The sequence below is a fragment of the Microtus ochrogaster genome, chromosome 6 (genome assembly GCF_000317375.1).
Source record: "Microtus ochrogaster isolate Prairie Vole_2 chromosome 6, MicOch1.0, whole genome shotgun sequence".
Taxonomy (NCBI): domain Eukaryota; kingdom Metazoa; phylum Chordata; class Mammalia; order Rodentia; family Cricetidae; genus Microtus; species Microtus ochrogaster.
Genome location: NC_022013.1, coordinates 67,285,689 through 67,300,607, shown reverse-complemented (window position 1 = coordinate 67,300,607; position 14,919 = coordinate 67,285,689). Strand labels below are relative to the sequence as shown.

At 44.0% G+C, this 14,919-nt stretch overlaps 1 protein-coding gene across 2 annotated transcripts in view; it reads right to left on the bottom strand.

Annotated features, from left to right (window-relative positions):
* Cacna2d3 (calcium voltage-gated channel auxiliary subunit alpha2delta 3) overlaps positions 1 to 14,919 on the bottom strand; it is an 833,716-nt gene that overhangs the window by 275,879 nt on the left and 542,918 nt on the right. For both annotated transcript variants that reach the window (XM_005348768.3, XM_005348769.3), the window contains exons 12-13: positions 13,293 to 13,371; positions 2,523 to 2,656 (exon numbers count right to left, since the gene is read on the bottom strand). In XM_005348768.3, the coding sequence (XP_005348825.1) occupies positions 2,523 to 2,656; positions 13,293 to 13,371 (213 nt within the window). The remainder of the gene's footprint in view (positions 1 to 2,522; positions 2,657 to 13,292; positions 13,372 to 14,919) is intronic.

Here is a 14,919-nt window from a genome sequence, read left to right as displayed (position 1 = left end):
GGTTGAAGATTGTTCCCTCCCCTCCACATAATTGTTACTGTATACGTGCACCTGCACTCCACACACACATACACACAGCTCCACACACACACATACACACACACACACACACACACACACACACACACACACACGGCATACACACGTGCAAAGGTCCAACAGAAATCAAACTATGTAAAAAGGGGTGTCCCATTGCCCCCCGGCTTCTATCCTCTCATGTCTTAGAGGCGAGCAATTCCATGGACTTTTTGTTTCCCTAACTTTGCATTTCTGCGTGCACAACGTGCCACCTAGAAGACTCGCTCTTGCATTTCCCCACTTTCCCTAGCAGCATGCCGTGCTCTACTATAAACCCTCGATGCTGAGAAGCAGAGACCACCCTCATTCTTATTGCCAATAGGCTATGGCTCACACGAACAATCTTTAACGCTTGGGGAGTCAGACAATTTCCAGCATTTGGAAACTAATTACACACACTTCCGGTGAACAAAGATCTTACATATTTGGTTGTCTTGATGGGGAATTACCTTCATGGTTCCAAGTATGACTGCTGGCACAAAGGGCGAATGAATGCCACTCCCTTCCTCATAGAGACCGTCCCACTGCGCATTTCCATAGTGATCTATAGAGGATCTCTCCTGCTGGCATCCTCACTAGCAGAGGACCTGGCTAAGTTTCTCACTTTCATCACTCTGCTGTTGTGAAATGGTATCTCATCATGGTTTAGTTAGCATTTTTCTTACTATGGGTAAAAGTATATATTTTTTCCATGTCAAAAGCCATTGTGTTATTTGTGTGGCCTGCCTATGTCTTCTGTTACTTTCTTTTTCTATTGAAATTTTTGGAAGGGTCTCCTCAATTTTTCACAATGTTTTACTACATTATTTGTTTATGTTTGTGAGTGAGGGTGGGGTCACATGGTTTCAAGCATGGAGGGCAGAGGAGGATAACCCATGATCGTTAGCTCTTTTTTTTATCTTATAGGTCCTGAAGATCAAACTCAGGTCATCAGGATTGGTGGCAAGAGCCTCTACCTGCCAAGCTCTCTTGTCAGTTACTCAACTTTTAAAATGCTCTTTGCCTTTTAAAATTATGGCCTAGCTCTGCTGAGATGAGATCATACACTAAGTTCCCATATGTCATCGGGCTTTTATTGGCCTCTCTGCTCTATTAATCTGTTCAAGCTCAAGCATCATATGCTTTAACTTTAGATTCTGTTACTACATTTTTATACTGAGAAGTTAAAACAACCAATCAACCTAGACGTCTAGAGTTTGCATGGCCAACTACAGAGTGGTTTGAACTTCAGCACCAGCTAGACCCATTCTTCTTCATTCCTGGCTCTTCTGCCTCACTTAACTACAGGTAAAAAGAGATGGCACCATGACTGTTGTGGTCATTGTCATTGATTTAAGCATGGTGTCAGATTAAAAAGCAGTCTAGCTATTTTATTTTTATAGTGAGAACTGAACTGGAATCTGACTCCCAAACTGACAAAAGATCATTGTCACCAGCAACCAGAAAGTGTTTCCCAGCCCCCACCTCTCATCGTCAGGTGACTTGATGAACATTCTCCCGAACAAAGAATTACCGTCCTATCTGTGTCTTGAAGGTCCCACTGTGGATGGGGTGGGGTGAGCTGTGGTGGCCTGGATGTGTCAGGGTGTCGCCAGTTTGGTTTTCATGTGTTGTTATTGTCCCATGTGTGCCTGCAGCTGCCAGAAATACAGCAAGAAGAAGAAGAGGAGCGCCCAGAGAGAGGAAAGTCTGCCTAAGGCAGCCATGGAGACTGCTCCAGAACACAGCTGTGCCTGTGCTGCCGTGATTAATGTTATGTGAATCCCAACAAAACTGACAGCGGAACACTCCCGTGAGAACATTTACAATCAATAAATGAAACACGCCACTCCCATCAGACTCGGTATCACTATGAAAAATCGCCCTGAAATTACACAAAAACACGGCCATGGGATGATTACTGGATGACTGGCAAAGCCTCTCCTTGTAAGCACACACTGGAATCCAACTTTTCAGGAGCCCATGATCAGAGATCACATAACCTCGCTCACAGAATCCCACGTAATCGCATTTTTGCCTGTCTATGGGAGGAGGATGTAATTGCATCCTCGGTGGTGGCCCCCATTTCTTATCACAGTGAGCATCAGTCGCATCTTCGACTGAGACCGGGCCTCACACGTGGCAAAGCTGAGTTCATCATTGTGCTCCTCACCACTTTCTCATGCAGGAATGTGAACACACGTGGGATATGGGGAAGTCACAAACAAAAAGAGAGCATGTTTGATACTCTCAGAGGTGCAGGTCATTTTCACGGCCATTTTCCAGCATGACTTTGTTTGCTGGGGCCAACAATGTCTATTGTACCTACAGTCTGGGACAATGGTACTAAAGGTCATAACTAATGGAGAATGAAATGACGTCTTATCCCTGGAATGAACACAAGAAAGCCCTTGCACTGAAGCATAGGGCAAACCCAGCCTCTCCCCAGGGCCCTGTAGGCTTACAGTGCTATCGATGTATGCTTCGGTCCACACCACGTCATGCTCCTGGTCGATGACTTTGGGTCGGCTGAGCACATGGAGGTATTCCATGACATTCTCCTGCACATCAGCCAAGGTGGAGATCTGGGTGAAAAACCCTGCAAAAGAAGGACAGGGCTTAGGAACACACAGCAGAGCATTCCTCAAGAAAGACACACTGGCCAGAGCCCAAATTCCCTTCATCATTATTAAGTGCTGGATCTCGGCCCTCCATCTGAAGTGAGCTGTATCTTCTCTGACAGAGGATAGTCACCGAAAGGAATGAACTTAACCCACACGGAAAGAGTTATTGAGTGTTGAGAGCTCTCCCCCCAGGCTTTGCTAGGGACAAAGAAATCAGAGCACTCACTCTAGGCAATCCTGTTCTTCCCACATTAGTGACCATATTTCCAAGGAGAAAACTATAAATTCCAAGATTAAAAAGATCTCATTATTATTATTATTATTTTAATAATAGTAATGACTAATGTAATAAAACAAAGTTTGCTATTTCTTTGACAAATAGAATTATTTTTTTCTTGGTTTTGTTTTGTTTTTGAGGCAAGTTTGGAATGGCCATGTCATTCTGACTGGCTTTGAACTTGCAGCAAGTTTTCTGCTTCAGCTTCCTGGATGTTGAGCAGGATGGCTTTCATTTATTCTTATAATACATATGGGAGGATTATTATTGTGTAATGATAACATGCCTGCACTGGGCTAAGGACTTGTGTTTTACCCAGGTTCCACCAGTATTGAGCATAAATTACAGGACAAAAGCACAGATTGAGAGTTTCTTGGTTTTACTTGTTCTTTCCATGCCTCTGGTTTCTGCCCATTACTTCTACCGGGTTTTAACCTGTGTATGCTTGAGGCTAGGATTCCAGATCCTACTTTAGCATGACTGTCAGACTGACATGCCTGGCTTTTATGCAACAGACAATGTTCTAAGCATGCAATAGTTTTACAGATGATGTTGTCTGCTTGATCTTGAGTTCAGGGCACTTCAACTTGGGGTCTTGTGGGCTTTGCTGCGGGATAGGAAGTTTGGAAGGGAAGAGAACACTGGGCACAGGTCTGGCTCGCCTAGAGGAAGCCATTTGTTCAAGTATGGGTGGAAATCTTTCTTAGCAGAATGAACAGGATGGGCAAGGAAGGCACTGGCTTCGGTCATAAGGATAGGAGAAAAGATCCACAAAATAGTACAGCCACCATTAAGATATAATAGGGGTAGCCAATCAAGTCTGGCTATACCAAACCAGAGTCTTTAGAGGAATAGAGATCAAAGAGGGATAAAGGAGGAAACTGGTGGGGTGGGGGCAGGCAATTGAGGAGTGGATCTGGCAAAGCAAAGAACGCAAGGGAAGCATCTATTACAGAGAATTGGACCCCTTCTGGAAGGAAAAGTAGCTCAGAATGTCCCCAATTTAAGAGTTTAACAGAGAGCAGAAATGACCCAAAGGGATAGGCCCAGCAAAGCATGGGAAAGAGCGAGCTCTTGTCTTAAAGCAGGAGGTTACAGAAGGACTTACAGCTGGACACAGTAAAAGGACAGATTCATGTAGCTTCCTCTTGTCTCTAAGTAAGGATCCATTACTACTCTTCAAATAAGTCAGAGACGGCTTAAAGGAAACTCTACAATCAGATCTGCTGTAACACTTGCACAGCAGTTACAGACGTTCCTTGTGTCTCAACCAAGCACATGGTAGGGAAACACCAGCCCTTCCACTGTCTGGGATGGGCTGGACCCTCCCAGAACATTTCCAAACAAAGGCCAGCTGGTTTGAATTTAGTGTGCCAGTTCCCAACAGGTTGGGACCATGTGGCTTCTGGGTTCCTGATGACAGCCCTGCCCAGGGCTAATTAGCATACATTATCACTCCTACCTGCCCCACCCTTGTGGTCCAGACTACATCGGGGAGGCAGGGCCCCAAAGGAGGAATTGGGGATGCCCTGTTATAGCATGAGATCCCAGAACAGGACCTGTGAGTTCTCTTGGAGGTCTGGCCCCTGCTTGGGGAGATCCATTGGTATATGTCTCCTAGGTGGTCCAGCTGAGAGGCATGACTGGCAAGAAATATTTTATAAGGGACTACTAGAAGACAAGGGACATGCCTTTCCCAAGAGGAGTCATTTCTCCGTGCCAGGAAACTATCATCTACTTTGTAATAAGAAAGAAAATATATAATATCTCTGCTAGTAGCTAAACCTGGGGTTCTGAGTAAAGGACCTTGGCACATAGTACCAGCTAAGGAGGGTACCGCTGTTGGTCAGTCTGGTAGTTCTGGATCTGGTTGACAGTAACTTGGATGAGCACTTTCACTGTGGACCTATTCCCGGGAAGATAGTCTGTCTCAGGTCCTGGATTGCCTCTATTTTCATGTCCAATCTTGTGAAGCTCTCTGATTGAGGTTTTCCAAAACAGAGCCAAGAGAAGAAAGGAGATGGATGTGTGAGGGAGAATGAAGGACACAGCTCAGCAGCTTAGAGAGTGAGAGCGGAAAGGCGTCAATAATAAGTTTGTAAAGGACTGAACTGAGAAATGACCCTCGCTCAGCCTTATTTATCACAGTCAAAACCCGAATGTCACAACCAGCTCATTTCCGGGTGCTCCATGCCTGCAGCCAGGCATTTACCTCATAGCTCTTTGTGGATGAAATCGGGTACCCAGCATAAAATCCAGAAAGCCTACTCTCAGATTTCCTTTACAACTCTTTTTGCCTCCAACCACTGTTAGCTTTCCCCATCTAGGCAATAGCACCCAGTCTGGTTAGACCCAAAGCAGAAGGAAGACCCTAGACGACACCCTCATCACTCTCTGCTCCTCTCCTGGTCCCCTATCCAACTCGCCAGCATGTTTTCTCTCTAAAACACATTTAACATGACTGTTCTTTCCTTCAGCACTTTAACCCCGTTCCAAGATTCCATGGAGCATAAGCAAACCCAACTCCAGCCCGCCATGACTCCACCCCCTCATTTAGGTGTAAGGATCATCTGGAAGTATAAATTGTACGTCCATCGATTTGACGAAATTACTGTAATAGTTTCTGCATAAAGTCAGAACAAAATCTGAATGTCTTATTCTGACCTCCAAAAGCCTTCCTCCACTGGCCTCCACCTACATGGAAAGCCCCACACACTGTTGCTGAACTTTACTGAGCCTTTCTCCTGTTCTCCTATGCTGAGCTGGTCCCGATCCTTCCACCCTAGCCTGCTTAGAGCCTTCCCATGCTCTGCTCATTCTCCCTAAACACTCTTCCCTAGTTTTCCAACATGGGTCTGCTTTGTCATCAATGAATTGGTTGGGGGAGTCTCTCCCCGACTGTGCCATCTGCCCTCACTTTCTCTCTCTGCATCTCACTCCAGCATCTTGAGAATACTCAGTACCGGACTCTGACTTGCCTGAGTCAACCCCAGGTCACGGTTCCAACTTACATTTCAATATGATAAGCATAAAGCAGAGATACAAGTCTATAAAAGGCAAGAAAAGCTGAAATTTTACATATATATATATATATATATATATGTGTGTGTGTGTGTATACACATCTATATATATGCACACACATATATATGTATACAAATATATGCATGTATGTATGCATGCTCTAAAGCTTTCACAAATTTGGTCCCAGTCCACTAGAACCTGAAACCTTTCTGAAAGAGTCTTTTCTTGCTTCTAAGTTTCAGCTAGCAAATGTATGGTATGGCCAACAAATGATGGATAGTAGGAAGTAGCTAAGGGCTGAGTTCTTTGCCTGAAACCATAGACGCAGGCTTCCCCTAGTTCCCTTCTGTATTCTCCGAGCTGGAGCTGGCGACCTTCCTTACTGCCTCTTTCTTTTTATTCCTAGGAAATTCTAGCTTTTGAATGTTTATTCTTGCCTTTAATGTGCCTTTTTGAACTTCATATATCATGTAAGAGAACAGAATCAGCAATCATCCAGCAATTACAGAGTAATTAATGCTGAAATTAGCCACCTATTACAAATGGTCCGCTCATTTTTCTCTGTAACATCAATTTATTTGCCTTGTTCCCTTGTAGCATTCCTTCTGTGAACCCTGGGCTACAGCTGCTCTGGGTGATAAGCCATAGGCAGCCCAATACTTTGTATTCCTATGATTTTACCTAACTTCTACATGCTTCCAAAATCTCTTGCTTAGAGCTGCCTTGCCACAGAAAAACAATTCTATATTGCACTTTACAATGGCATCTGACTCCAGAGCCCTTAGAGTTGCCTGTAGGAGCAGACCCTACTGCCTACCTCACATTGCCAGGTTCTGGTCCTACCATTGCTGTGGTCTGTTGTTGCGACGGGGACAATTCCCTGTGTGTCACAAGAACATTACCACCGTGAAGCAAAGTTCCTATGGTGATCAACACAACACCTGGACTCTCAGTCACGGCCATGAGATCAGAAGAACAATATAGTCATAGCCAGAGCAACGCTAATGGTGGTAAGTCTGTTGTCATTCCCTCCTTGAAGGAGTGGGGAGGGCCTTAAACCCTCATCTGTATGCTAATCATGGCTCCCTCTTGTCCCCAACATGTCTGTGGTCTTGGGGAGTGCTAGAATATACAGGGGGTGTAAAGTTGACTGTGTGTTAGGATTCCAGTGGTACAAATTTCAAAAAATCCACAGTGTGTGTGTGTGTGTGTGTGTGTGTCTGAGTATATGTGTTTGTGTTGAGAGCTCAAGTGGGAAGTAGTTTTCAATGATGCAATTTTCCGAGTCAGAATGTTCCTTTAAGTAACCCCAATAAGCTTTTTGGGTCATTAAATGGACATGGGTAGACTAATTTCTTTGGTCATTACTATCTCTATTTCAGGTAAACAGACTTCTCTTTGTGTCTCCCCTGGAAGTCATACAACATGGGTCTAGCTCCTGCACATATTTCCAAAGATTCTCCAGCCTCTTAAGTACGATAGGCTGAAGAAGAGACAGCCTATGTCTAGGGGTTCTCTCTTGATAAATACAGATGATCATAACATATGGCACATAGTGGTTCTGTGAGGTTTTACGGAGGCATGCCATCTAAGTGTTGTGGTGCAGGAAGCAGTCAGTTGCTCTCAACTGCTATGAACACCAGCAACACGGTGACCTCTGTCTGAATGGCATGCAAGTCCTCACATCCTTGGGCGCTTATAGGAACGACTGTGTGCACCTATCGGCCTAGATGCTCTTTTCAGATTGCCTGTGCTGAGAAACTAAAATGGTTTAACTACGCCTTTTCTCCTACCCACAGCCATTCCGATGGCCTCAGAAGTATGAAGCGTCTTTGGGGTTGTGAAACAGTTGGGAAGGGATAATGAGATTAAGAATTACTTCTTGGAAAAGTTTGGGGGCTGGACCTCCAAGGAGGGCTTAGGCTACCAGTTCTATTTCAAACAAGAAGAGAACAACCTCTAACCTCTCCAAAGGGGATAAGCTAAACACACAACTGGGGGAGACGCACAAGGCGTTTCGTTTGGAGCGCATGATGACTGAAAGGCTGAGAACTCAGGACTGAGCAAAGCCTTTGTTTGCACAGCTGGGAAACACTCCATTAACTCTGGCTTTCGAAGGGGGATCAGCGTGCTCATTACAGATGCTGGCACTCTGCACACTGGAGAAGGTTATCGCCTCTTTATAAGCTATCTGAACCTGCCGACCATCTTTGCTGTTGTCCCAAGTCGCTTGTTTATGCAATGGTGTGAATTCAGCATTTCAAGCTCCCAGCCTGTCTTCAGTGGCAGGGATTGTTTTTTAACATTTTTAAAATGGCATGCTTCTTTGCTTCATTAGACCTAGTCCCCTTAGGGCAGGTCCTGCTTAGGCACAAAATGAAATAAACCAATATGCTCCAAGCCTCCCTGGATTTTGCCAGCCTGGTGAAGAAGGCAGAGAACTAAGGCCCATGAATGTCCCCACCAGGGCATGAGTTTCCAGTGAAAGTACCTGAGGCCTCCTGGCTATGAATGGTTTCCATGGCTATCAGACTTCTAAGACAGTAGGTCTTTGAACACCAGAGATCCAGGGATGGCATAATGGCCACCACTCCCCTCCCCTCCATTGGGGTCACTCTGTGGTCAGGCAGCTCAACCTGTCAGCAGGCTTCACTTTGGCCTTTCCCTGGTCTGTTCAACTCCTGGATGCTGACAGTTCATTTCACTGAAGATCTTGGTTGAGTCAGTGCAAAAACACGCAACATGGGTGGGTGGGGATTCAGACCCCATGTCACATGAGAAGAAAATGCTATGCTGGCTCCATCATGTAACAATCCCAGACCATAAACAAAGATTTAATTAATGACCATAGATGAATACTTCCTCACTGAACTTACGTGGCTAAAAACCTCATGACTGACGCAACACGAAGCCAGTGTTTACATGGGCTCAGATGAGCGGAACCTAACGCTGTCATGGTGAGGGAGACTCCAAATCACAAAAGGAAAATTGTTGGGAGCCATTGGTTGTTATACTACAGCATTCTGGCAGAAACAAGGGCTTTCTTCAGGGGCTCCCAAGGCCTCTCCAGATAACAGCTAGCCTGCCTTCTGTAGATTTTCTGAACTATAAACTTTATGGGCTAAATTCCAGAGCTAGGTCTTGGCTTGATTAAATTATCTTTCAAGAATATTTCAAAGATTCTTGTAAATGACAACAAAAATGAAGCAAAGATACGGTATTAGTTGATTAAGACAAAGTTCCAATTTGAAGGATTTTCATCAGCTGGACACAGACAGTAAAAGCAATCACCCACGACTAAGAGCCTACTAGCTGATGGGGGAAAATTGCAATCTGGTGTGGCAGGGACAAAAATAAAAATGCTTTTCAAAATAAAAAAAGAAAGGAACATTTGTTTGCCATGACCACAGAAAGAAAAGAAATGGGAAGCATAACTCACTCTATTTAAATGTCAGGAAAGTTCTAAGCTGGACAGAGGGACCTCTGTTGTCAACAGGAATGTAGGTTTACTCAATTCCCTCATCCCATGCCTCCTCCATTCCTGCTGCACCTGCTCTGGAAAGGAAGCCAAGCATGTGACCTGGGATGGGTAGGAAGACGGACACTTTCATGAAGCAAGCCAAGCAACAAACAAAAGAACTATACTACGTGTTACTTCAGAGAGTCAAGGAAACACGGATGCTCTCCAGTGATGTCCTTCATTCTCTGAGGTGAGGAAATTGAGATGTGCTTAAAGACCATTCCAAACAGAAACAGGAAATAAAAGACACATCCAAGCCAAAGCACCATGGGAGCAGCCTGCTTGCCTGGCTCTATGAAGCCCCTCTGTCCCCATTGGCCCGGGGCTTACCTCTACACATGTCTGACGAAGTGACCACGGCTGGTGACAGAATCTTTTCTGGGAAGAGGGGTTGGAAGTTAGGAGTTCAAGTTGGCTGGCCTGTGTCCAGGGGAGAAACTATCAAATCTACTGTGTCTCCAACAAAGGACATGTTGGACAAGAGCTAGGTGCAGTCCAGGAAGAACATCTCAAACCACACACATCTACAAAGCAGGGAAGACCTATCTCCGGAGAAGAATGATGTAGACATGTAAAGCAAATCTACAAAGAAAAGGGCAAACAAAAATCCATCTTCCCCGCTCTTTCCTGAGACTTGACCTTCCTTCCCACTTAAAGTTCTGAGTCACCCCTTTCTTTTCCCAGAACATTCTTTTCTTTCTTTCTTTTTTTCAGAGAAACAACTTTGGTTGCTTGAAATAAAGTTCTTTTTTTTAAGTGAGAAAAGATTGCTTTTAAAATAAATAAACAAACTTTAAAAACTGTAGCAGAGACCTTTAAAGCTCTCATTCCTGTTTCTTTCTTCACAGACACTACCATGTTGATGAATTACAGCTTAGAAGACCAGCAAAGGATGGGCCACCTACACATCAGTGCCAACTGCTGGGTAACAGGACACCCGTTTTATGAATATGAATAAGTAACTTACTTATATTGTAAGCCATCACAGGAAAACCTGCTTGGAGTAAAGTCTGAGGCTGGGTTCTATCGGGTAGCCAAGATGAAGTAGGGGTCCAAGGCCACTCTTATAGAGTTTGTGGTCTCACAGAAAACGTAAGCCAGACCTAGAGGTCACTGGCCATGGGGAACCATGAGAGCACTCATGTTCTAGGAACAGGGCATGGCTCACAAGACCTAACTTCCTCCCTACAGCGTTTGTATTGGGCAGGTATTATACCACCCACGTTTGGCAGGTAATGAAGTCCAGTACCTAGTAAGTAGGTACATGAAGAAGGCTGGATTTAAAATCCAAGAGGCTGGATTTAAAGTCAATCTTTCTTGACCATATAGAAAAATGGAAGAAGTCCTCACTACACTAGAAGGCACTGTCACTTCCATTCCTGATCTCTGCCCCAAGCATTGTTTCTGATACACTGCTGGGATTGGTAATAAATTGATTTCATAAGTATAAAAATCCATAAATGATTAAGTACCTATGAACTAGTACTGAACTACTGAACTTAGCATGCACCATTTCACTAATCCTTCTGTTTAATCAGAACCGACAGAGGAATGGGATACAAAATTATGATTCTATGGGAAGAATAAACACACGAGCTCCTCTGCACAGTGTATCAACTACAGTTAATGACAATGTCTGTATTTCTGAACATAATCCAAAATCTATGTTGAATGCTTTCAGTACAAGGATGTGGTAGGCAGGTAATGGAATTCAAATTAATTGTCTTGATTTGGCCATTTCACAGTGTATTTATATCATCATAACATCAAGCTCTATGCTATTTATTGTTTGTATTTGTCAATTAAAAATTCAAAGGAAGAACGATTACCACTCCATGCTGAATATTAAACTACTCATGCAAACATTAAAAGGTTAATTTCACTAGTCCTGTAGCCAAAGCTTTGTCATTGAAAATACCAACCTAGAAATCCCAATGGCTTCACATAGAGTCTTGGCACACATCTAGTGTGGGACAGGGCCATCCGTCCACTCACTCAGGGACCTGAGTGTGGCACGCTTGCTGAATGCCATCTCTGCTCTATCTGGACCATGAAGCTTCAGAGTTCATGGAAGCTAAAGGAAGAGTGTGGCTGCCCAAACAAGCTCCTGGATGCTTTGCCTCAGATGTAACCCAGGTTGAATTCCTTCATACTACAAGAATCTGTTGTGAGGGCAAGCTGAAAAACTGGGAATGGCCATGGATGCGTGGATATTTGGAGCACAGTAAGTGTCTCTGCACAGTTCTTCCTCTATGATTCCCCAGCTACTAAAAACGAGAAAAGGGCGTAGTCACTTGACTGGGACCTCACATTATAGAAACATAGTATTTTGGGGAAGAGCTGTTTTACATCCCTGAAAGATAATTTAGAAATAGATTTTATCTTACAATTATAGCCTCCTTGTCTGCTCTAAGTCATATGCAGAAGCTAAAGGAGTAAAAGATAGAGTTAAATGGGATATATTTATTTATATATTATCAAATAGGTAGTCTAGTACTCTTATAGTACAGCAGGGTGACCACACTAAATTTTTGTGTATTTAAAAATAATTAGACAAGGGGATTTTAAATTTGTCCAACAGAAGGAAAGTGTCTGAGGTGATGGGCATCATTTAAAATAATGTTCCATAGTGCCCATGTTAATTTTAAATTTTTTGAATGCTGATAAGTGAACAACAGCTGCTTGGAGACTTGGATTGTACATGGGATGACTAAATTAAAGCCATCTAGATGCTTTAGGGATGCCTCAATTTTAAAATGAAAGTCAGAAAATGTATTGCTTTGGGGAAGAGGTTATGCTTTGGTTTCCACAGGATTCATTCAAGGATAACAGTAATCATTTTAACTGGGGGAGGACCCCTGAAAAATCCTGGCTACAGATATAAAAAAAAACAAATTAAGTAAAACTACAGGACAGGTAATGCATATTTTACATGCTCAATCATAAAACAAAAAAATATATTTGGCTGACTGTGTACAACACACTGTTCGTAACTGTGTTAATATAGATATGTATGTTACCTTTGAAAGTTTGTGTGTTTTCAGAGCAAGGGGACCAGACAACAGTCAAAACAGGTAGCCCAGCTGATCTGCCTCTTAGAGTGCTTCTGTTGCAGCTTCCTCCGAGTTCTGCATCCAGAATAGCTTCAAGGCTGACACCTGAGTTGGTCTCACACATGTTGTGCTTTCTCTTTGCACAGAGACTGGATAACAAATGGTATAACTAATTTTTCCAAGACTTGACCATTACCTCCATTTTCTCAAGCTCCCTAAAGATGCCTTTATCCCCAGACAGCAGAACACAATCTAGAGAACACAATGCCTACATTCTCAATAGGTGGGGTTTTTGGTTTTTTCAGTGGGTAATGTGTGTTTGTCATCATTTAGTGGGGCTATAGGAATATAGGATAAATAACAACTATTAACCTCAGCTATTTTACATTGGTATAGATTTTGATATATTGATACAAATTTAAAGTTATTTTGTTATACTCTATGTATGTTTCTACTCTTGTTTGGGGGTATTATGCTTATGAAGCTCATTTAAAAATGTAATGTATAATTAAGAAATGCAGGTTAGTAGTTAGTCATCTATAATAATCAAACAAGAAGTCATATTAAATACATTTTCAAGGTTAAGAAAATTTATTTAGATTGATGGTCTTCAAAGACCCACAGAATATGGCATTAAAGTCACTTTCCCTTAGGCCTCCCTCTTTTCCCCATATGTGTGCCATGCATTCTGCATCCCGGAGAGCAGCAATCAGAGTGCAGCATGGTTGGGAGACTCACCTTTGTTGGCACAGGCCATCCACTTGAGATTGTCGGCAAAAGCAGCTTCCCGTCCAATGAGGTATGTGAAGATTCGAACCTAAAGAGAAGATGGACATATGGTGAGCTGTACCGAGCTTGTGCCATCCTGTGCAGACCACATGCATGCCTAACACACATGTGCTCTACCTCCTTCCTGCTCCACGCACCCCATCTGTAGAAACATATTTTAGACATTTGAAGTACAGTCAGCTAGAAATATATTCAGGGGGGCCTTTGATCTTTGTAGTCATATGGCATAAATGGTAGTTGTTTTTCGGCAGGCAATGTAGGGGTGGGGAAGAAAAGCCAGAAGTGGGAGAGCTGGCTTGGTTCCATGAGTGGAAGAGGATCACCCAGGTCTAGACCAAATCCACAACTGTTTTCCTCATTCCCGCAGAAAACCCAGACGGTGCTGTTCCAGAGAATAAAAACACCACCGTGAGAGCCTCAATACTTCTCCCCAGCAGAAAGCACAGGCTGGGAGAGCTATGTAACTCCCCATGGGAGCTGGTAGGGCTTAGGCCATTAACTGAGAGGAGAGGCACTCCCTGTGGCCAGGAGACCTATGGAGTCCCTCTCTAGTTATCCTAAGATGTTTGCTCCCAAAGAGCAGAGAACTTACATTTTCAAAAAGCTATCACAGTTTGCATTGCTTTCTCCCACTCCCTTTCCCTCCGTCACCTCCCCAGCCCTGTCTCAGTCACAGCTCCTTGAAACAAAGCAGGGTTCCCCCCACCCACCAAGTAGTTCTAGATGATCAGACAGAGGGAAGATGAAGAAGAAGAGGCTGAAGCACCCTTGACACAGTTCGGAATGACGGGGGAGGAGGACAAGACTCCACAATCCAGGACAACCTCTCTTGGTAGGCCAAGTGTATCCTCTGAAGATCACGGTGTGGCATTATATGAAGGAAATCTGACACACGGCATCAAAGGCTTTACAAACCAGGGTCCCCTCAGCCCAGGCAGCCTGGTGGGTTACAGGACTGCTGCTCCTTCCAGTCCTTGCCTAGAGTTGTGGTTAACTAGTAACTTCTGTAATCTGGTCTAGAAGACAGGCCTCTTCCATTAGAGTCCACTTTCATGGGGAGAGAGCAGGGACTGTGCCACCGAATTGTGCCACCATGGAAACCAGAACTTGGAACATTATTATCCAGTGCCTGAATGAATGGAAACTTACAAAGGCTCACAGCTAGGAAGATGGGGGTTCCAGGTCATTCTGAACCTCTTCCAATCAGGGCATATAACACAGAGGCTAGCTTTTGCTCATGTTCTGATTCAACTGAAAGAGGACCTTAAATGCATATTATGTCAACAAAGCCCCGGTTTGTCCCCGTGTGTCAGAAAGACCCTTTACACTCTCCACAGCTCATGCACAAGGTCTTGTGGGGAGAGGAATGAGCTACTGCCAGATGATGTGGGAGTCCCCTCAGGCACTCCTCCTACAGCCAGACCTTGTTGACACCACTTCCCCCTTCGGCTCATTTCCACACCACCCTGCTCAGAAAATCTGGAAGCAGAGATAAGCTCTCCAAAAGAAAGATGGACAGATGGGGACAGGTAGAAAGAAAGAAAAGAAGGAAGGAAGGAGGGAAGGAAGGGAGGAA